The sequence below is a fragment of the Anas platyrhynchos genome, chromosome 2 (genome assembly GCF_047663525.1).
Source record: "Anas platyrhynchos isolate ZD024472 breed Pekin duck chromosome 2, IASCAAS_PekinDuck_T2T, whole genome shotgun sequence".
NCBI classification, from domain to species: domain Eukaryota; kingdom Metazoa; phylum Chordata; class Aves; order Anseriformes; family Anatidae; genus Anas; species Anas platyrhynchos.
In genome coordinates this window covers 140,917,869-140,942,057 of record NC_092588.1, presented here as the reverse complement: position 1 = coordinate 140,942,057, position 24,189 = coordinate 140,917,869, and the positions used below count along the sequence as shown (strand labels likewise).

Below are 24,189 nucleotides of genomic sequence, written 5' to 3'. Positions count from 1 at the left end.
AGCACCTGTAACTTTAATGCAAGCACTTCAGGATCTGGTCAGAAGTGAATCCAGGTTTTCAGATGTCCTGCACTGTGTTCCTCAGAGCACTCATAGTTGGATTGCTGCATATCTGGGTGTCCTCCCCTTCATTCCCTGCTTGACCAGATAAGAAGAGCTGAAAATGTACTTTTTCTTTTTTCTTTTTTTTTTTTTCAAACTTGGGTAAGGCCACAGCATTTCTAGGATTTCCTGTTAATAGATACTGTCTTTTCTTCTCCCCCAATATTTTATCCAGATTTCCAGCTCCAGTAGTTCTGTAGTTCTACCCAGGCTGCTTTATAGGAAGAAATCCCGTACGCGATTGCATGTAAGGATCAGCTATACAGCACACAAACCACAGCTTTTCAGGAAAGTATCACATTTGGAGCATGTGTATCAATGACACAATGTACGTACACCCATGCAAAGTGAGGGAGAGACTCACCATACATGCACACAGTAAGGTACATCCACAAGCTATCGTACTTACAGCATTGCACAGTATGTACACACATACCTTATCCAGAAAACAAGCAAACAAGCAGTTTTTTCTGTATAGGGAATGCACAGAAATTGCAGTACTCCCAGGATGCATGGGACAGAGGCGCTGTTCATGAATTGCATCCTTGTGTCTCACAGGTGTAACACATCCAGCACTCCTCCAAAGGCTCAACCTACTATTCCTGCACTACACCCAAGCACACGTGGATTCTCCCACAGGAAATCCTACTCAGCACACAGTGCCTATCACACTGCTTCCAGGATGACACCCAGAACGGGGCCGTGCAGCCGACCACATTAGAAGCAGATTTACTGCAATCTGCATAAAGCCCGCGAGTACACAGGTACTTAACAAAAGAGCAAGGTGCCAGCCCCTTGTGCGTTCAGAGCTGACCTCAGCGAGGTACAGAGCACAGCCAATTTTCTCAAGTGCCACTCAACTTCAGAAAGATTGAGAAGCACTGCTTCCGAAGATCATACATATTTATTTCAGCCCTGCATTCTACCTCTGCGTGGATTCATTCTGAATCGCAGCCTCGTGGCTGCAGTTTAATCAAGTAGCACAATGGATCACACGGCAACAAGAACTCCTGTTAGAAGTGACAACAGCAGGTAATAAGAAGGGAAAGTAACCAATACCTTCAGGGATGTGATTTAAAGAGAGGCTGGAACACCTGAGGGAAACACTGTGTCACCGCCACCCACAGCCAGGGAGCTCCAGCTGCTAACGAGACAGCAGTGCCTGACCTCCAGAGGGAACCGAACAAATTAATACAAATAAGTTTTTAAGGCGCTGAAACACTACAACATTAAGACCAAAGTATGGAGGTTGTTCCCTTCCATCTTGGCAGTTACGCACTCTGCAGTTTTTCAATGACAAGGAAAGAAAAGTCAGAGCAAGAAGCTTCCACCTGCACTGGCTTTGCCCAGTGTAGGTGGTGGTAGCCTCTCCCTGCCCACAGAACACATTCCTTCTGCCTCAGACAGAGCCTGCTGGGGTGGCACACTTCATCAGTGCTACCAGTACAGGACTACCTCTTCAAAGGAAGAAGTGAGTGGTGGTCCAGCTGAAAAAAAAATATAGAGACACTATTATATAGAAAGTATTCTACTATAGCAATAGAGTTCTTCCTGATGCAAAAAAGAGTAAATTATATACATCCTAATTTTATTGTTTGCTTTTGTTGTTTTTTTCTTCATGTGGTGTAGAGACCCAAAATACATCAAATCAGAGAAAAGATGATGGAAAGGAAGACAGTGACAAGGGAAAAAAAAAAGAGGATGTCACATTTGCAACATCAGTTTCTTTGAGAAGTGGAAGCTGACTATCTGAATCACAAGAAACTCAGACAAGATAGGTCTAGGGTTAAGTTAAAGTTAAAATAATTTGAATGTTATGATACAGAAATGCCTGGTTATGATCATTAGGGCGCCTAACCTCACAGGGCTAGGCATTAACCTGAACCAGAGTGTACAGTACAATTCTGATTACATTTGGATTGTTTCAAATGAGTACATACAAGAATAGCTAAAATATTTTTCTCACTTGGCATTGGAAAGGCAAACATTATATATTCAGATACTAAAAATTTATCTTAAATGATTAATTTTAAATATACATGATAGCATAAGTTATTAAGATATTTACTTGAAAATTCTCTAAAAGATCTCTCAGGACTCAATGAATAAATGCTGAGAGTTTGAGAAAAAGAAATGTTTTGTTCACTGTTTTTATTGCAAAATTCATTTCAAAGTAGACAATAATATTGTTAACAAAAGTTTCACAACACAAACTGTTTTTAAACAGTTAAGCTGTAAATGCATATTAATTTCATTTAACTGAGTATTTCATTGTTTTAATTGTCTGCGGTGCAATAGGAAAGCTCAGGGACTGGTAGAGTGTTGTGTAAACAACCAGTAAAAATCAGAATAAAACTACAGATTTTTTTTAGGACAGCAAGCTCTCTGGGGCAAGAACTATCTCTTTGTTAGCATCACATCAAATCTAATAGCTCTGCTCCCCGATTAAGCCTCCCAGCCATGGCAAGAAAGGCAACGGATTATTGACTTCCTCAGTGCATAGGGATGGGTCCAGCCAGCATTTCTTCCTGAAGAGAAGGTTCAGCATAACAGAGAGAGAATAATGTTCAAAGAACCTCTGAAACCACCGAGACCGCCCCTCCAAACCCCAAAGTAGGCAACCTCACGTGGAGCAGAGACAGAGGGGAAGAGCTGTGGTGCAGCTTCACATCACTGTTTGCTCTGGGTTGTGCTTAATTAACACTTGTGAGATTGACAAGTCATAAAAACCATAAAGTATATTCATGTCTGCTCCTTCTACCACTACTGAACATAAATTGGCTTGTACTAAATTTTATTTTTGATTCTGTTCTATTCCTTTCTCCCTTTCTTGACTAAAGAAAGATTTAACAGAATTTTTGCTCAGAAAAGAATTAAAATTTTCCTCCTCACAAAAGCCATTGGACTCCTTATGGACTTCATTTTCTGAATACATTTGCAACTGCATGTTTAATTTCTGTGCAAAATTACTGTGATTGTGTGTGAGGTGCTTAGCTAGCCATTTATGCATGTGCATATCTCATTTTCATACATAATTGCATGTAAATTATGCATAAGAATTATGCATCTAATTACACACACATTTTTTTAAATCAACTCTGTGTTAAATCGCATGACTTCTTTTTCACACAAGACGTTTTTGATCCAGCTCTATTACATAATTTCTGACTGTAAAGCAACTTCAGAGGCTGAAAAAGAACATCACAACCAGAAGTTGAAAAAACCTCAAGAAATACATTCCTTTTTCTTCCTTAAATGTATTGGTTTGTTAATTCTTTATTTACCTTCTTATGCCATTTGAATAATCACATACAGTAAATGTCTTCTGCATTTACCAAAAATCTCACTTTGCAATTTAGATATTTTCATAAGCAATGACTGTTTTATATAGTCACTCTTATTTTATTTAATGACTATCATTACTTCTGCTTTCTTCACTATTCAAGGGAAACTAATGTCAGTATGTTTATTCCAAGTAAGAGAATCTAGCACATGGGAATCTTATCTACAATTTGGGGACCCTTTGTACTACAATAAAAATATTGATTATATCAGCAAACAAAATTCATTTTTCATTTTGGGAACAGAGCCCTCCATTCCTATTTTTTAATGGCAAGTACCTTGTTAAAATATCAACAAACCTAAAACTCAATAAACCTCACGGTCTGGAAGCAATCAAACCTTAAACTGTCTGGGCTAGCAGAGGCCGTGATATCTGACTCTCACTGAGCGAGACACCGATATTTTCTAAAATCTGACATTGAATTCAGCTGACAGAGTTACAAAGATCTCACTTCCAAAACTCCAGTATAGCTAATTTGGATTTGAAATATTACAGAGACATTGGTAATGAACTGGTAATGATTCTGTTCATGGTATCTGAGCCTTTCAATTATAATATTTTTTGCAGTCTTTATAAAGAAGTCCTGACACTTCTGCTGTTAGAAGAAGGGCTTGAAATTCAGAAAAAGCAAGCCTTTTTGTCCCTTAAAAATCCCATGTAGCTTCAGCCAGGATAAGCTCATGAAAAAGATACTATCCCCCCTCTTTTTCTTTTTTCTGATTCAAAAGGCAGTGCATGCAAAAAATCAATAACTCAGCACAAATGTTGAGAGTCTGTAATCCACATTGTCAAAAAAGCAAAATAACAGAGAACATTCAGGAGCTGTCGGAGCAGCTTTATGGAGGTGTAATGAAAGGAAAGAAAGAGCCCGAGCAGGGTCCACACAACTCATCTGAACACAGGGACCGAGCCACCAGTGGCTCCTCTCCATCTTCGGAAGCAGCAGATGAGGAGGACAACAAAGCTGTGCCAAGTCAGCCTCCACAAATAGCACTCGGGCTGTGAAACTTGAGCCCATCTTTCATTTCTGGATAAGTCTTTTTTGGACAACTGCTAACTTATCTCAAGTGGCAGCAATCTGTTTTGCCCTGCTAAAGGTTCAAGCATTTAGGATGATCCAAAGTGGATAAACTATTACACCATTTTCTTATCTCATCTCTAAGAAACTACACATACACTACTACATTAAGATAACTTTCCATGCTGCACGTCTAAAGGTTTAAAGCCACTTGGAAAGCTTAATTTAATTCCCTTGTGTGTATGATACCCTCTAATTAGATAACATGCCCCAGTCAGTGCACAGGCTAAATTCACAGCAACACGGAAGTTTGCATGATCAGAACTGCTACTTCCTTCTGTATGATTTCATACTAGATTAAAGTAAGTTCAAGCATATACTTTAATAATTCGTATTTAATTAGATTTGTAATATATAAACAGCTACAAAGAAAATGTGCATGCAAAACCATCGACAGACTTGCCAGAAATGTACTCAAATGTAAGATAACCCTTGGCACCTTTAATTCATAAAAAGTATAATTCATCTCAGTGTGTACCACCGAATGTCATCGTAGGGATACACACTCAAGAGAAATCAGCCTATTTGCACCACATCATAAAATGTAGGTTGTTTTTTTTGTTTTGTTTTGTTTTGTTTTGTTTTGTTTTCCCTAGGCTTAGGAGTCTTCATCCAGGAGGGATCCAGAAAATCCCACTGTGATCCCACAGAAATCTACCTTGTGAAGTTACAGGTGAAAACACAGATGCTCTGAAGGAAACTCCAAACTAAGCTACAACAAAATGGATCATATTGCAAGGCTTTGAGGGTAGGAGAGTATAAACAGCCCCAAAGATTTTGTTCTATTCCACAAGGCAAAACTTCTATTTAGTGTCTGCAATTTGGAAGCATTCTATTTTCTATCTGAAACCGATACCTCATAAGCCTCAGGATGCTGTGACATGAGATTCGTGTTAGAGATTTGTGTTAGACCAATGTGGAGCATTAGTCTCTGTTTTCAATATAACCCCTGAAAGCAACACAGTTAAAAATAAATCAACCAGGAAAATACATAAATGTATTATCATCATCATCATCATCATTATTATTTTGTGAAAAATGAGCTGTACCAGGAACAAAATGCAGTCTTCAGAGAAACGTTACCATATACCCACACCTTCACAAATCTAGGAGAGAACAGCAGCTGGCTGAGTGAAACACCTGTCAGCGGGGGATGATTTAGGGTACTATCCACAAGTTGTGCATCAGTCATCCGATGCGTTTCTGCATGACATCGCTGCATCAGGCATTGATTCAGCTTTTATGCTAAGGGAGAAATCTACCATAAAACACTTGCAGTTTTCAATCAAGTCAATACGTTACTTGTAAGGAGAAGCTTGTGAGATCTTGGGTAATGGCCATGCTGTCTTTTCTGTTTAGAAAGTACCTATCACACTACAGATATACGGTGAGAGAAAGTCAAACCAGGAATCTATTCATGGCATCAGTTAACTGGATGTACTTGTATAGGGCTCTGCAGAACGGGTGCTAATGTAAAAATAACAGTTCAAACCACAAAACCCAACAAAATCCCTTTTCATTGCGGAATAATAGCTCAAAAATGTAATTCTGTCACTAGGGGTCAGTATTAAAACATATTACCTTTATTCAATACAGTTAGAGGAATTCCATTGTTGATTTCCTCCTTCAGCAACACAAACTTGTGTTGAACCATAAAAAAGACAAAACCTCTATTATGGATTATTGCCTATTTCTGTTTTTAAATTTAACACTCACATGCTAGACATTTTTTTATATTCTCATAAATTAACACATTCATGAAATACTGACTCTTCAATTTTCATCCATTTACGTGAATTAGTACCCATTGACAGTCTTGAAAAAGAAAATTGATAATTAAGTTTTCCATTTTCTAATAGGCAAGATTACTACCTAATGATATTACTACTTAATGGTAATAATCATTACTTTTTAATGATATAAACAACAGCTGAAATGTAAGGAAACTGGACAGTCTTTAAATTGAGTCCTTGACAGCCAGACCCTTCTCAAAAATAATAAAAATTTCTTGTGGATAATGATAATCTCCCTTTAAGAGGGTGAGCCCTACAGGTGAGCCCTATCCACTCATAAGAGACTAAGGATGTATTTTGGGTCGTTAGATCAGGATATGAATTTCAGTTTGGAATAGATGCAAAACCCACTGAAGTCAAGGGAGAAACTAATTTTCTCCTCACTGGGCATTGCCCCTAAGCAATGAGATCCCAACCTATGTTCCTGTTCCAAGCCTACTCCCAGATCATGGAAATCTTCGTACATCTCACAAAGCACACATTCAGATGCTGTAATAATGCCTGTAAATGCCTATACAGACATAATTTTCCTGCTGTAAACAGGTCCAGAGATTCCTCTGAAGAATTCAAGAATTAGAAAATGAAGTAACATCAAGCTTGCTGACTTTGCAGTTTTTGGGATGATATTTTATTATCTTGAGTCCGGATAGGATTCTTAGAAATATGTAACATGACACTAATTATAAACCCCAGGAGAAATATTCTGCCAGATCGTCAGGCTGTCGGGTACCACAATTTCCTGCAGTACTGAGTACAGATGAACAATATTCATCCCTTTCCTTCTTCCCCCAGACCAAACCAACTGAGTGCTATCGATTTTGCATTTAAAATAAACAATTAAAGACCAATATTATTGAGGCTGATAATTAATTTTCATGTTCATTAGAAAGCTGAAAATTTTCATGTTTTTCTTTAGTGGTAACTCCAGTAGATGCCCACAATTCAGCCACTGGCAGATTTATGAGGCCAGCTACTAGAAATGGCATTTGTGCTAAGACAATACTGAAGAAAATGGTTGGCCAAATTAACTAATGCCTAACTAGTATATTTGAGATCTTATTTCTACGTGTTACTTCTAACCAATATCATGCTTATATTTAACACAGTTAGATTACCCCAAATACACGATGAGAAAAAGTAATTGGTTATACTTTAAACAAGAAAATAACGGCAGAGGAAAAAGTAAAACGTTTGTTCTGTAGCTAGTTGTGTAACACAGAACAACTTGTTTTTCTGTCCAATAGATGGCACTGCTGTTTCTTTATTTGTGTTTAATTCTTCAATTTGCGCATAATGCACATTACTGGAGTGACTGTGCCTACATTTCCTGATGCCTGGACACATCAAAAATGGACAGATTTCATAGACTATAAAATGGCATTCAGCCATCCAAATAACTGTATACAGTTTTCAACAATGCAAGTTAGTGTTCTGGATTTAAAAAATGTAAAGTGGATGCAAATACCTAGTTGAATACAATTCTTTTCTTCCCAGAAGCAGGCAAACAGAAACAAATTCTGGCACATATCTGAAGGATGGCCTCGGAGCTATGCGCATAGTAACATCCCCAAACCATTTCTTTGCCATATGTTAGAGTAAGTACATGGGATTCTAAACTGCAGCATACTTCACAATTTTATTTTTATTTACCCAACTATTTTCAGGTTAACAGTTTATTATCAGTATACAGAACTGCTTCAATTCTCTCATACTTTATGATAAAATTTGGATAAAAGCATCATCAGAGGGCATTTTACTCCTGTATTTTTTTTCTATGTGTTACTGAAGCATGACCACATCAGTTATGCAACAAAAGCTTAAATGATGGAATATTTTTAAAGTTATTTGCAGTAATTTTTATGTATCCTGGTGGATATCATATTGAAAATCTATTTTTTCCAGTACGCCTGAAAACTCAAATTGTTGGTATTGGATTCATGTTCTCTTCTGCTCTAGACCTTTGCTTAAAATACTGCGAGGGCTGGAGTCATTGATTAATTTATTTACTTTTGCCAAATAACAGTTGCTTGGGGACTGGTGTGAAATGACAAGCTGGTCTCTGTCCCGTACATTGTGAACAGGTGTTCTAATTACAAAACCTCCACCATATTTGACACCTTTATTAGCTGTCTCAGTTGAGAAACAAAGGATTGATTGGGCAAGGGTACAGAACTAGCCTTTCATTGCTGTGGGGAAGCACCTAGAGGTCAAGGTTAATATACATTAGTGGGGGGCAGTATTGCCCATTGCCTGTGCTGCTCTTGTGTTATTAATCAATGGAAGACTTTATCCTAATGAGCTGGCTGGAGTGGGAGCCTTAATTACACGTTTCTTTTAACTTGTATTTTCTTCCATATTATATGAGAAGCAAGCAATGTTACTTGATCAAATATTCCTAAGAACAACAAATCTCTGGCAAAAATCACAGTTTTGTCCCGTTTACATTCTGTAATATATACTGTGCACAAAGAAAGGGCAAGCTACTCATCCTTCAATTAATATTAACACATGCAAAAATGGGCACTAAATGAAATGTGGCAGAACACACATATGAGTTCAACAAGACTGAATTTTATATTCTGGCTGGTAAATAGTGAAAACATATTTACAGTAAATAGTCTTCCCCTCTACTATAGCCATTTTCTTGTTCTTGCCATATAAGGCCTTCCTCATACTATTAGCTTTATGATTTAATATTCTTGGAGGGTTTTTAACAAGAATCTAATACATAGCCAATAAAAGGGCACTAGTCTCATTAGTCCCATTTGGGACCAGAATATTGTCAACATAATTACACAGCAAGGTCACATCATTATAAAAGTGTATCAGCATCTTCATTATATATACACTTATTTTCAGTGGTTTACAAGGCATACACACAAAATACTCCAGAATGAAATATGATTATGGTAACTCAATCTGGGATTCATTTTTTCCACACTAATTTTTTTTTCTTAATTACACAAATGTAGAATACATATGGGCCAGATAGTCAGTCAGTGGGCTGGAACTACACCAGTTTGTATCAGCCAAGGGTCCAATTCTATATATTCATTTGTAGATCCTAGTCACACTTGGAGCCATCTATGACTTATTAATGGTTTTGATTTAGAAATGAAGCTTTGAAGTAATTATATAGTCACATGGCATTCATCCAATATACATATTTAATGTAAATTATTGCTTCCTGATTTTCGCAGAAGACCTGTGATTAGATTATCTTGTGCTTGCATATTGTAGTTGGAGCTGGATTGCAAAGACAGAGAAGTATATGCAAGCCACCTTTACAATTTTCTGACTCTGTCTAGCAAGAAACAAATACGGCCTCCATTATAATTCGGAGGAACAGAGACAGCTATTTCCCTGCCTGAGGTCTCAGAGAATTGTTCTAGCAGTTGAGCTAAACAATGTCCTGACTATCTCCTTGGCAAAAGAAACTGAATGAGTTGGCATAAGCTGCTATACCAACTCAAAACTCTCCAGAGACTCCCTTTTCACAATGCGAAACCTCAAAGGGCTGTGCTACGAAAACCAGCTGTAGCGGGGCTGAGAGTCTGACCCCTGGACTCCAGTACTGTGCTCTTTTTATGTGTGCATGACTCCCACTGACACCAAATGGAGAGTCATGCACATGAGGAGAGCAGAAAATCAGACAAAAAAAAATCTCCTATGCGAATCTGAGAACAGAGTATTATTCTCTTGTGTCAAATTATGGCTCCATCTGGTAACATTAAGTGAATACTGGTGACTATTAGAGCTGGATCAATAAATTGAAACAAATAATTTATTTGGTGAGTTATTTTACTTTTTCACTTCAAAGAATGCTTGTGAATGGATTACAACTTCCTTGAGTATATTCCAGGAAACTTTTAAGGAATTTTATTTTATGGTTTGTTAGTTACATGTGATTGCTCATATACGTCAGACTGCTCTGTTTCTTTTCCTTGAACAGAACTTTTAATAGAGTTGGGATAGCAGAACTCTCCAACTGACAGTAGAATTTAGTTGGTACAATTATTTTGGAGCTTACAGTCAGCTAACCAACCTTTGCTAATTATTCTGGATACTGAAGTTACATTTATTTTCTTTTAGAGAGTGCACTGTGAGTATTCTCTATTACTTGGGAAACAAAAAGAAAAAGAAGGTTGGTGCTGATATTTAGAGTAACTGAGTGTATAATGTCTCAAATCGGTCAAAAAAAAAAAAAGCTGCAGGAACCATCAAATTTTAAAGGATGCCTTACTGATTTTGAATTTAAAAAATAAGTAATAGTAATCCCACATTGAATGTCTTAGATTATGAGGCATATTTTCCTCATATGTTCTCTTCAAAACATGATTTGTGTCTCTGCTTTCATTACATCTGCTTCATACCTTTCCCTGATAGAGCAAATGTTAGTGGAAATAATGTAAGTCTTGTAACACTGATGAGAACCAACCTAATCCAGCCAACTCATAAACACCAAAAAGAGCTTTACAGACACACTCAAACAGATTTTTTATGATAAGGACAAGATGAGACATTCATTAAAAATCAAAACATTATAACTTGTGTTCAGATTAGTGTTTTAAATAATTAATTATTGCAGACTCACCTTGAATTGCTAGGACTGGCTGTAGTCAGATTAGCTAATGCTATGACTGCAGCTTCTTTCACCTCTTCGTTGTTACTGCTTAGCAACTCTACCAGCTGGGGAATCCCTTTAAAACAAACAGTTGTATACATGAACCTTCAAATAAACCACGACAATCTGCAAAATCGTAACATGTTCCTTACAGAAGGAAAATGCACAGACTGCCAGTTTGTTCCTTCCCACCTTACTTACCCTGGAGTCCAAACACACGTTTGCTAGATAAATTCTCACACATGGCAGAAATTGCTTGGGAAGCAGCAACTTTAACTCCATCATTATCAATTTCCAAAAGGTTTATGAGGCAGGTCTCAACCTCTTCCTCATTTAAGATTTTTCTATTTTCAGCTTTAAACAAAAAAGAACAATAGCATTAATCTGCATTTGTTTTCCAAATCAGTGAAAGGACATGAATTTGATTTCATATACTTGTTTCTAATGTAACGCTTGCTTTTGATACCATGGAAATTAAAACATTTTGCTAGGAGGCACCAGCAATTAAGAAATGTGCACAAAGGACCTGATCCGAAGCCCATTAGACTTCAGTGAACTCTGAATCAAGCCCAAAAGATGCCTATTAAATACAGCTTTAAACACACACAGCCCAACAGAATGCACTTTAAAACTTAAATTCACATAATGTCAACAGACATGATGAAAAGAGATTTTTCCATTCGGTAGATCGTACTTACTCAGGACCATATTTACTCCAGTTTATGCTAACAAAGTTCAAATTCATAAAATGAAGAACATACTAGTAAATGTATAACTGAATTTAGTGGAACACCAGTTAGCATGCTCTCAGAGCCAAAAAAAGGCAGGGGGAGTTAAAATTGAATTTTAAATTCTGTATAGCTTGCAGTCCTTCATTAGAGCACACAGTGCAGAGAATTTCAATTTCATATTTTTGCCTGGTCACGCAGGGTTCACTGATGACCAACTATATGCAGCAGCTAAGAAAAGCCACAGATGTTCCTCTACATAAGTAACAACAGAGAGTCTCTGCAAAGTACCTACAGGAGTCTGACGAGTATGTTAACAACCTCACTTAGCCCCAAATGGATTAGATCAGAAGTCTGGAGGACACGTCCAAACTCTCTCCTCTCCCAGTATGCACGTATTTGTTAGAAACTGCTCTAAGTCAAACTTTCTTAGCCAGAAAGACACTGCACAGCATATAAACTGTACCGTTAAGAGTCAAGCAAAAAGAATTTAACTATATGCATAATTTGAAGTGGATTAATTACATGTTTGAATTTATATCTACATGGTAAAACTTTCAAATGTATCAAAGAAATTCAGGAACCTAGAAGTCTGTAAGACTTTGTCATATTTGGAAATTTTACTAATACTTGCTAACGCTTTCATGGATCAATGCCTTATGCGGTTAGTTGTCTAATCAATTAAAAAAAAAAAAAAAAGAGAGAGAAAGAAAGAAAAGAAAAGCAGTGGAAGTATCCTTTTAAATAAAACTGAACTTACGGAGAATAGAAGTAAAGAAATGTAAGCCCCCAAAGCCAAATAAAAGACAATTTCATTGAAAACCTAGGTATGACCAAAAAAAACACAAAAGGCTTACTGCACGTACATGAGAAGCTAGCTGTTTTGTCCTCACTAGCTCAATTTTAACTGCTTTTAGAATCATCTGAGATATGCGATTGAAATCTGAACATAAAACACGCAGCAGATAAAACAGGGAGGATTTTAAGCATCAGCAGAACCTTGGCCACAACCTTGATGTGTATCAGCCAGCTCTCAAGAGAAGGCCTTAATTGGGATTACAGACCGTTTTGACAAGTAATCAAGTATGCCCCTGGCCTGTTGCTTGCCAAAGTAGTCCATAATCCCTAATAATGATCTCTAGAGGTTCTTCATGCCTCAGTAATTTGGTTCTTATACACCAAGTTACTTAGTACTATAGAGGTTTTCCTTAAAATTGTTCTTGTTTTTAAAGACAGTTATGATGATAGATAAACATTGTTTACACAGTCATTTTAAAGATAATTTTAAAGATATTTTATGCCTGTATGAAGTCAGAATAATCATCATTATAATAATATGAATAATTTTTGAATGAGTAAAAATAGTGATTTAAAGTATTTTAAACAGAATGAAGAATTTTTCAATAATGAGGAAAAACAGATTTTGAATCTCCTGTAAGCAATATGCACCTATATTTAGCCAGCTAGATAAACAGAAAATTATTAACATTTTAAGATCCAGGTACCAATTCTATTTAAGGGAGGAATATTTTCTGTTGATCCTCTCTCTGCTTGTACAAGCTTTTCCCTTTGGTTTTTATACTAGAAATGAAAGAATGAAGAGTTGAAAAGCATCCTTTCTGTTAAAGCAATTCTCATGTTCAGTGCCAACACCATATCTACAGTGCCTAATTTCTTGACCCCTAAGTCATTTGAATACATTAATTTAACACTAAGTAAAATACTCAGGGTGGATAAGATACCCAACCACTAACACTTCTAACACTAACACTTCTGTGTAGTACTAACACTTCTGTCCAGTGTTTCATAAATTGGTCCCATCACAAGCTAACCTTTGTTTTTCAGTGTGTTTTCCTGTTTCGCCTTCTTACCCTAAAATTGTGATCAAAGAGTTCAGCTGATCATCCATTCAGCTCATGGATGTCAGTTTATGGAATTATTTATATCAATTTCAAATGAAAAAATGTTGTCATTAAATAGTATCATAAACTTCCACTGATCTTGAGATAACCCAAGTATATAAAAACTTGTATTGTAAAAAAACAGATGTTAATCAAGTTACAGAGCATATTTAGTATGCTCTCTTTTGAAAAGATTTGCATTTAGATGCATGCAAAGAACTCAGAGAGCTTGAAACCAGAATTTTGGCAGAGTGAAGCCAAACTTGAGTGAGCATGATCATCACTTTCTCCTTACACATTCCCTAGCATTTTGCTGTTGTGGTGCATCTAGTGTTGGCAGAGGAAAGTCAGGCCCTCCTGAAACAAGTCAGGATAATCCACTCACAGGTATTCAAAAATTGACAGCTTTAAATTATATTTTGCATTCTGAGGTGATTGCATTATTTGCTGTGCAAGGAAGGAATCACAATAAAATTCAACACTAATAGAACTACTGATAGATTGATATATTAAATTCAAAATTATGTTACAGAACAAAACAGATTTCCAGTGTCAAAAGGATAATGATTACAGAAATTTGATCAATTTTAACTCACTCGAACAGAGTAGCACCCTGAAGATGCTATTTAAAATTGAACATATTGTTTGTGCCACATAAGTTATTCTGAAACTGAGAATAGCTCTTAAGGGTTAAGCTTGTCTTATAACATAAAACAACAACAAAAAGTTAAAGGAATCCTTTCTAAAGGGCTCAGAGGGGCATAAAACAAAACTGTTTGCCATGATAACACCATGGAAAAAAAAAAAAAAAAAAAAACAGAAAAAATTTCAAAAACAGACACTGCCGTATACCTGCCTGACAGGATTAAAAAAGACATTCATGTTCTGTCATAGCAGAAGTAAAATACTTCATTTAAGGAAATACAATACTTTTTTGCATGCAGGAATATGCATGCAGGAAATGTTCGTAAAATACAACCATGATTATCAAATCTGAAGAATGTGGGCAACCTTATGGCTATTGCAAATTTAATGAAAAGCCATATAAGAACTTCAAGCTGTGTTGTGTTATAGAGGACTCCCTCCAAACCTCCAAAAAACAGTAGGCTGGGGGTGGGCAAGAGGTGGAGAGGGGACATCACCAGGGCAGCTGACCTAAACCGATCAAAGGGATATACGGTGTCCCTCAGCAATGAAAGGTGGGAAAGGGGAAGGAGAGGTGGGGGCTTTGCTATAAAGGTGTCTGTCCTCCCAAACAGCCGCTCTGCGTACTGAAGCCCTGCTTCCCAGCACATGGCTAAACATTGCTTGATGATAGCAAGTAAAGAATGTTTTTTCCCCTCTCTCTGTGCTTCCACATGGCCTTTGCTTGTTTTTTTATTTTTTTTCCCCTCTTCCTTTTCCCTTTAATTAAATTATCCTTATCTCAACCCATGAGCCTTTTCTTTTCTTCCCAGTGTACTTTCTTCTCCCCCTCTTCTTTTGAGGAGGGGGAGTGAGAGAGCAGTTGTGGTGGAGTTCAGCTGCCCAGCTGGGTAAAACCACCACAAGAGGCTGCTTGGTGTATTTACAACAAGGATATAAACAAAACAATACAAAACAAAAAACAAAACCAACAAAAAACAACAACAACAACTGCATGTTGTGACAAATATTTCCATTATCTTATTGTCTTTGGACTATTCCTTAAAATGGCCCCAATGCCACTTCTCTTTCCACTGGAAGCCCAACTTTAGAGCAGCAGCTCGTGGTATCTGTAATAAATTCAGTGCTTCTGGGGGCCATGTTGAGCAGCACCTGGACTGTGTTTCTCCTGCGCCACTACAACACGTTGCCCTTTATCTAACTGGCTGTCACCAAAATTCTACAGCTGGGGAGCCAATATTTTAAATCTTCTGATCTATTTTCCCATCTTGCTCCATCCATACCAACTGTCATAGGCTGAAGAAGAGAGCAAACCTTTATAATGAAACCACATTGACTCCATTTGTAAAGATACATGACAAGAAGATGCATCTTCACTGACGGTAATATTCCATGATATAAGATCATACGCTGTACTGCAATATATTACGTGTACTTCTTGCCACCGCGCTTTACAAATGTTGTGTTCAGACATGCTTCTACTAACAGCTGCTAAAATATTAGGCCACAAAAACTGAAAAAAGGAGTGAAAGAGGGAAAGAAGGCTACGCTTATTTGAAAATAAATATGAAAAAGGATGAAGATGCAATAGAAAGTCATAGGAGCAAATATAAATCTACTTAGCATACTACTTACAAGCCTGTCACAGGACTATAAAAATGATACTGACAGTCCTAAGTAGCATAATAAAATAACAATGCAGGAAAAATACACAAAGAAAACACTGGCATAAGACGGTTCCTTCCTATCTCTGATACCTAAACATAAATGAAAATAATTTTCTGTGATTTGCAAAGCTTCCAACAAAGAATGATAAAAGCATACAGAAACACAGAATACTAGGAAAGGTAGACTCTATTATTTTAATATATCATTTACAAACAAAATAATTACAAATAGAAAGTCAAACTAAGGAAGGTGAGAAAAGAAGTGGAAAGATAAAATGGGGAAAGAAGAAAGGAGGTCTGAAATACTGTAGAAAGGAGAGATTGTTTTAGCCATGCATTGAATTAGACAGCATATTTGTAAAATAAACCTAAATTAAAGACATGACTCAACCATGAGATGACAGAAATATGAACAAAATATTTAAGCTCTGCTGTCATAGTTACTGTCATCAAAATCCCTCGACAGAACCAAAATCTTCTATAGACAGAAGTATATTATTTCTTACATTGCATTTTGTTATATAGCAGTCCTAGGCATATGTTGCAACTCAGAAACCAATGTATGGAAGGAATTTCAAATGTAGATTTATTTAAAGATCATCCTCGTGGGCAAAAGTGATGAGTATGTTCTGCCTAATTCAGAATTCCTTGGTGAATTATAGAAAAGTCTATAAAAAGAACCATAGGACGAATAATTATAAAAAGATGACAATGAAACTATTTAACTCCACTGGGAATATTAATCTGCAAGCCATTTGAAAGGCTTTTTTCATGTCCCTGTTAAAGGAATTTGTATTTGAAATTGCCTGACATTTAGATGAGCAGTTGTATGCAAAAGGAGCTAAGCTTGTGATTAAGTCTTAACTGATATTGATGAGAAATTGTGCCAGCAGAGGTGACAGTTTAAGATGGTGGTGACTTGGCGGTTATCTGGCATCAATAAACAAAATAAAAAGGTTGTATTTTCAGAGGTCCATTTTTCTTTAGGAAGTCAGCATTTTGCAAGAATCCATTATATTTAAAAATAAGTTAAGGCAAAATCTTAAAATATTCATATATATGTATTACCCAATTGTGCTCTGATTGCCAAGATTCATCATTGCAATTCTTTCTTGGCAATGTTTTCCTCAGCACAAGTACTATCCTCAACCAGATAAGACAGCCTCATTCTGGATGAAAATTTACTTCACAAACAAATTCACATACACAGATTTTTAAAAAGTCACATACAATCATAAGCTGCTTTGGCAATTGCCTTTGCTGCATTCTTCTGAATATCAGGAACAGTAGAGTCTCCTACAAATGAAAGCAGCTTTTTAAGGCCTCCTGTCTGCTGAATCAATTGCATAGCATGCACATCTTCAAGACAATTTCCCAACACAGCAAGAGCTTCCACATGTAGATCGTTAAATTCCTAAAAAGGAAAAAATCCCATAAAAAATAACCTTCAAATCAGGATTAAAATATCTCAGGCTTTTAACTTTGTAGGATAATTGTCGTAACTTTCTTTAGGACATTTTGTTTATATTACAAAATACATATTTGCATATTTATATTAGTCACATACTTTCCTTGATGTGTCTTAGGATTGAACACAACTTACTAAAAACAGTTAACAAAAAGAAAAAGAAAAAAAAAAAAAAAAGAAAGTGTCTCATTTATATCTAAATATGTTAGGCAGGTATTCAGAAAGGACCTGTCATTTTGGAATTTCAAAAATGTCACAAATTTCTCTATTTCTCTATTATATTTCCCTAGGTGACATCTGAAGTCAAGATGCACAAAAGTGAGTCTCATAATAACATAAACAATGAAAATTCCAAGGTAGGAAATTATATTTAAAGCCATGAATATCAAAGGAAATGCAGAAAACAAGATCGGTATTCAAACTGTGAGCCACTACCAGAGTTCACCATCTAATAAAAAATTGAGAAAACATAACATTAAAAGCTACATGGTGAGTTTTTCCTGATATTTACAATAGTTTGAGAAATGGACTGCAGATGCAAAACAATATGGCAACAATTTTAATCCCTTTGCTACCTCTTCTACTAAATTAGGTATCCTAGCTTATCTTGTTTCTATCATAGTTAGCTCCAAGTAAGGAACTGGTTTTTCTGTTATCACTCTCCTATAACACCAATATTTCTCATTAGTTATACAAACAATAGTGGCAAGAACAAAAAACTCTTAAGGCAAGTAAACTGTACATTGGTTTCCAGTATCTTCAGAAGACAATCTAATCCTTGATTTTCTCCCAGTATTATCCTGGTTTCTCTGTCTTTGCTAATGACTTCTAAGGTTTGAAGGGCTAACAACTGAATAACTGGGTATTCGGATTTCAGTAGTTCCAGCAAGGGTGGAATTACATTCAGTTCAGAAACTGCAGCACGGCTTTGAAAATCCTGTAGCAAAATATTCAACAAAGAATGTCAGTGAAAATACAGCAGTACAGCAATTACTGACTTTAGAGAAAAGAACGCCAAAAATCTGATTTCAAACATACAAAAACGAGCCAATACAGAAGAACATCAGTTTCTGAAGATTTCATTTTTCTTTGCTAAGAATCAAACTGAGTATGATCAACCTCCCCCCTAACCTTAAAATACAATTTTTTTTGCTTTACTGAAGTATACCCTACAGTATCTAGCTATGGCTAAAGAAGTCTGTTTACTCTTGGTTTTGCCATGTTTGTCTCAACACACACATTTTTTTGAGAAAGTTTAAAAAATTTCGTTTCATCATTTTTATTCATCTCAGTGGGGGAGAAACTAGTTTTAACAGTACACTGTGGTTGCCTGGTTACTTCTTCTTTTGTTTCAGTAATTATAAAATAATGATTAAAATTTTCAACTTTAAACAATGTATATACTGCTTAATAAAAAGACAGTAGTAGATTATATTAAAATAGAAAAAAATATAAATAAATTACAATTTGCTTTTAAATAGCTTATTGCACATGTGCAGCATGCAATTATCCTTATCAATATAAGCAAGCACCAGGTGCAGTTATCCAGATATACCCTGCAACAAAGACAGGGAGATAGTAAAAGAGGAGAAAGAGTAAAATGTGATTCTGAATAGACATGCTCTGATGCCCCAAAAGAGATAGAGTTATAAACTGAATTCATTACTGAATTGATTCGCTTAAGCCTTGGAAGAGAACTGACATACAAATGCACCATTCTTTTGCTAAGCAGCATATGGATGACAATAGTGCTTAGTGTGAAAGTAGCCAATAACAAATCTATTCCTCCAGTATGGAAAGTAGCTGTTGACAGCAGTCACCTATCATTAGGAAGATGTTCAAAACCTGTGACTATGGACATGCTGGCCAAGACAAGGCACAATGCAATTACTACTATAGTTCTAGAATTATTCCAACCTTTTGGATACACAGGTTATAACTCCCATTACTAAGACTAATATTTTCCAAATAAGAAAACATATTCCTATTTAACTGAAAACACATCTGAATCCAGTTCTGTTCTCATGCTGCTGTACGGCACAGATAACTGCATTCAGTTGAATAGTAGTACAGTGAAATGAGCTGTATTCACAGTTAATCATAGAATCGTGGAATGGTTTGGGTTGGAAGTGATCTTAAAGATCATCCAGGTCCAACTCCTCTGCCATGGATGGTGACACTTCCCATTAGACCAGGTTACTCCAGCCTGGCCTTGAACACTTCCAGGGATGGGACATCCACAGCTTCTCTGAGCAACCTGTTCCAGGTGTGACATTTAATGTTTTAAAATACATTGATAAGTCCTAAAGAGTAAAGGAACCAAATATTTTAAAATTATTAACCCCACTGAAAATGTTTATCTCTCTGTAATTTAAAACAACAGTAAACTTCACCTGTACCAGGAGATAGATACATTCGACTGAATTCTTCTTAACATCGGGATCAGGACTATCTAGTAGTCTGATAAGTGGTTCTAATCCACCTTGCTCAAATATTTGTACTTTAGTAGTATATTCAACAGCCATTTGTGCCAGACACAGAGTAGCAAATTCATGAATAACCACATCTTCTATAGGAGAAAAAAAAAGAAAGAAATATTTTGATCAAGTTTATTCAGCACAATATATGCTCACTAATCTGGTGGTTTAAAACATTTTTGAAAGTAAATAAACATTAGCTGTTAATCATACCTTATTTCTTCATAAACTTGTTGCTCCATCTGTACAGCATAAAACATTACTCAGTGAAAAAATGAGCTATGCTTATAAAAGTGATTACCTATTTAATATATATTATGAAAAATCATAAGTTACATGGAGGATTTTATTAAATTGTCTGATCAAATGACAATAGAAAAATATTTTTGAGAGTATTTTTGCACAAGGAATATTGTAAGCTACCTTCTGGCACCAGGTGGGATAAAAGTGCATTTGTGACATCCAGTTCCCTCAGTAACTTCTTGACGTCATCTACAATGAAATAAATGCACACATGAAGTCTTTCATTTGGCAAGCTGGATAGAGTAAAGAAACAGATTCTGCTCCAAGGGGAATGTACTTAAGGTTACTCCCTGAGTGTCAAAAAGAATTGACTGGAAATGACACATAGCTGAAGTTATACCAAGATCATAATGGGCCCAGAAAACGTACAGGAGATTTTCAAGTACAAGACAACATTCTTTGCCATTTCATAGAAATTTTCTCTACATTTCATTGAAACTTCATTCAATATACTTGTCTCTAGTAGGTTCTTACTGCATGTTGCATGGTTTTAGTTGTCAAGGAAGTCATACTCCAACAGTTAAAACTATTTGTACTTAAAATAAACAAACTAAAAACAATCCTTCCTTTATTTAATTTTCAAGCCTTCACTTTCTAATTTTCTGATAACAGAGCCCACTTTGCAAATTGAAAACATTAATTACACAGGTCTTATTGAAATCACAGCAAAGACTCCCAGAAGCATTTTTCTTGTTAATGGCAAACTAGCAAAACTACAACCACTAAGCAGAACAAACAAGAAACATTTGGGACAGACTTCATGTGATCTTACAGAGCTGTGTTGTTACTATCAACACATTGCAGTGCTGAAATGCAAGAGAAATGGTACACGATGAATGTACTTATAAGGAAATATATATATGTGTGTGTGTGCATATAAGTGGAAGATCTTCAGCCATGCAAATCCATGTTTGTGTAGGAAGCCACGGTCTGAAGGGAATAACTGCATGCTAGCATGGAGTTGAAAGTCAGGTAAAGAGCATAAGATCTAATGCAACATGAAAAGCAGGTAGCAGTTGGTGAAAAGATATAAATAGCGGTTAGGATATCATCATGAAAGACAACTGGGCAAATCATCTTCCAAAATAAGACCTGATTCATTATATTGATTGGGTATAGGTTTACAAAGCGATGCTAAAATAACTGCCACTGAAACTCAACCTTATGTCACTTATGTTTTCATCTTCCTTAGGTATGCTTACACTCTGCTTACTGAGGCTTGATCAACTGGCACTCAGCCACCCAGCATGAATGTAATACATACCTTAGAAAGAGGTACAAGAAAATCTGCATATACTGTGGTTAACTCATCTAACAATGGTAACGGCTACACAAGATACACTGGCTTGCCATGACTGAAATGTCTCTGAGAGATAGGTTGAATATCACTAGCTCAGATACAAGTAACAAATACCTACACAGCAGCACTGACCTGCCAAAGAAGCTGTGTAAATGTGCATGTCAATGCTTCAGAGTTCAGGGCTTTTTTTTTTTGCCATTGACACTTGAGTTAGCTGCTATAAATTTAACACTTTTTCTCCATTATCACTACAGTTATACCAGTGCCTCTAGTCACAACTGATATTTAACCATGCCATTTTTTTTATGTACATGATATATACTACTTTATCCTTCTCTTCCAATTTTTGTAAAAGAGGAGAGTGTGTTATTTCAACACTGGTTGGGCATCTTACATAGTCTGGGTTTCTCTGATAGAGAATTCCAGTACAAAACTCTTTCAATTTATTCCTGTCAAAACAAAACTAATGACTGGTGGGAAATTCACTTCTCTTGTATTTTTTTTTTCCAAAATCAGTGGAGTTCTCTCTAGCAAAACTAGATCCTTTGTTTTGAGTTGCTAATATTAGAAAAAAAATCACATGAGCCACCTATTGCTTTGATGACCACAACCATACACACTGAAAAATGTCAAAAAATTGAGACTCTTACGATTAGAAGCCATGATACCAAATACCATCATGGCATTTCTGCGTACAATTGGATCTTCATGTGAGATGAGTTTATACAGACGTTCCACTGCTCCAAGACCAAGAAGTGTCACTTTGTTTTCATCACCTAAAGAGTAATTAGGTTAAAAGTAAGAAATGTAACAAGCTCACAGTTCTAATACAACAGAGTAAAATAGCTACCATCTTTCACTGGACCACAGAAACATAGGAAAAAAAAAAAGATTGGACAGGACCATGGGCACTCCTATTCAAGATAGAGCAGGAAAAAACCTTGTTCTCACCATCATGGGACACGTTCTGCTCTCCTTACTCAGGCAGCGTGGGGCTGTGCTCTTGCCCCTGAGGTCCTGGTCCCTCACCTGCTCTGCTGTCACCCTGACTGCTTGTTCCCATCCCTTGTGGAGCAGCCAGTCCCTGCTGCTACCTGGGAACACGGTCTAGCTGTAAGAGTTGTGGGGACACCCACTGTTAACTGAGCTTACAGATAATCCAGAACAATTGCCCTGAAAGTGAGGCATTTCACTGGCATGGTAACTGGATGGATAAAGTATTACTACACAACAGATCACCGCAGGAAAGGATGGTCCCATATGGCTCTGCAGAGAAGTAAGGAAGAACCTGTCAGTCCTGTGCCAAGTGGTGGGGAAGGATAGAGGCCGGTTTGTCATCATCATCAAGGGTCATTAATTCCTTTAACCTGTTTTTGGATATGTCTTGGATATGTCTTTGAATATGTCCTTAAAATGTTTTTGGATAAAGCTACTGGTTACAATAGGGTTCATCTCAACCTGGATATTTTTATGAAAGTAATATAAAGTGTATATGTAAAGTAATATATATATAATTACAATGTAATTGTAATTTCATTGTAAGTAATATATTAAGTAATATATGATAAAAATAATTACTTCAAGAAACATTAAAAAAAGAAAAAGTATTCAGAAGCCAGAAGTTCCAGTGCTAAAGTTGACTATTCAAATTAAATTATACCTTCTCAATGAGCACAGTGGCTAGTCTTTAACAACATCATTACACACTAACGCTTCCTTAGGATCTGTATATCAATTCTCTATGATTAATTTATATTTTTAAAGCAAAGGATGCCTCTGTCTGTTGGACAGCCAACTCATTTATTAGAGATTACCACAGTAGTACAAAGGATAGCTTCCTACTTAGTTAAGTGTAGGTGACTGATATTGCTATGAACCTCATTTTATTTTCCTGTTTTCTTGCATCCTAAATTTACTTTCCTAAAGCAACTACCAGGATTTGGATCATTAAATCTAACCTGAGATTTTTACCAACAGACGTGTTTTGTATGATTACAGCCTTCTGTTCCCTGCTCAAAACAAACAACAACAAACCCTACTCCTATTTTCGGTTCCCACATCATTTTTATAATTAATTTTACAATGAACTGTGGGAGAAGCTGCCGATCCTTCCTGGCTACAAGACAGCAGTGTGAGAAGAAACTGGAGAACTGTGCTCATTCTCAAGCCAAAACACAATTAAAACACAAGAACTAACTTTTATTGAGGGATGGAACTTAAATTACTAACATCATTTAAGAAATAAATTAATTTCAATGTGAAAACAACCCTTCTCTTTTGCCACAGTGCAAAATTATGGCCTAGAGAGTCTACAAAGAGTACAATAATTTCTACATGAACAATTGAAATGACTGTTCATTTAGAAGACACAGAAAAATTAAATTTCCATCCTCTTGCAGCATACCATATGTTACTGTGGACAGCAGGGAAGAAGGCAGCAAGAGTTTATGGTATGCAGTTCATAGCTGCTTCGCAACATTTCAAATTCTCTCTTTACATACTAAAAATTTGCTTGCATGTCCTCAGCCAAGTTTGCCACTGTAAGCTGAACGTAGACATCTTCCAAAATCTAGGGATTCCTAACCATCAGAGCCTTCAGATTTTCTCTCGTAACTTCAGCTGTGTTGACAATTGCCATCAGCACAATAATCAGCATATAAAAACATATTTTTTAAGAACACAGATTAAATGGAAATTAATATATAAAGAAGATTAACTATACCAAGAATTCTATCAATGTATACCAATTTGAGTGGCTGG

The 24,189-nt window shown here is 36.3% G+C and overlaps 1 protein-coding gene across 12 annotated transcripts in view; it reads right to left on the bottom strand.

Annotated features, from left to right (window-relative positions):
- Positions 1-24,189, bottom strand: part of ARMC3 (armadillo repeat containing 3) — a 61,694-nt gene that overhangs the window by 18,530 nt on the left and 18,975 nt on the right. For 5 of the 12 annotated variants that reach the window (XM_005030601.6, XM_038175301.2, XM_013109411.5 and 2 more), the window contains 7 exons: positions 22,080-22,205; positions 20,250-20,318; positions 19,743-19,918; positions 18,092-18,286; positions 17,112-17,295; positions 11,142-11,294; positions 10,911-11,016 (listed from right to left, as the gene is read on the bottom strand). In XM_005030601.6, coding sequence (XP_005030658.4) covers positions 10,911-11,016; positions 11,142-11,294; positions 17,112-17,295; positions 18,092-18,286; positions 19,743-19,918; positions 20,250-20,318; positions 22,080-22,205 — 1,009 coding nt within the window. Of the gene's footprint in view, positions 1-10,910; positions 11,017-11,141; positions 11,295-17,111; positions 17,296-18,091; positions 18,287-19,742; positions 19,919-20,249; positions 20,319-20,901; positions 21,165-22,079; positions 22,206-24,189 lie in introns of those variants that run through there. The other 7 variants (XM_072033697.1, XM_072033699.1, XM_072033698.1 and 4 more) reach the window with 5 other exon arrangements.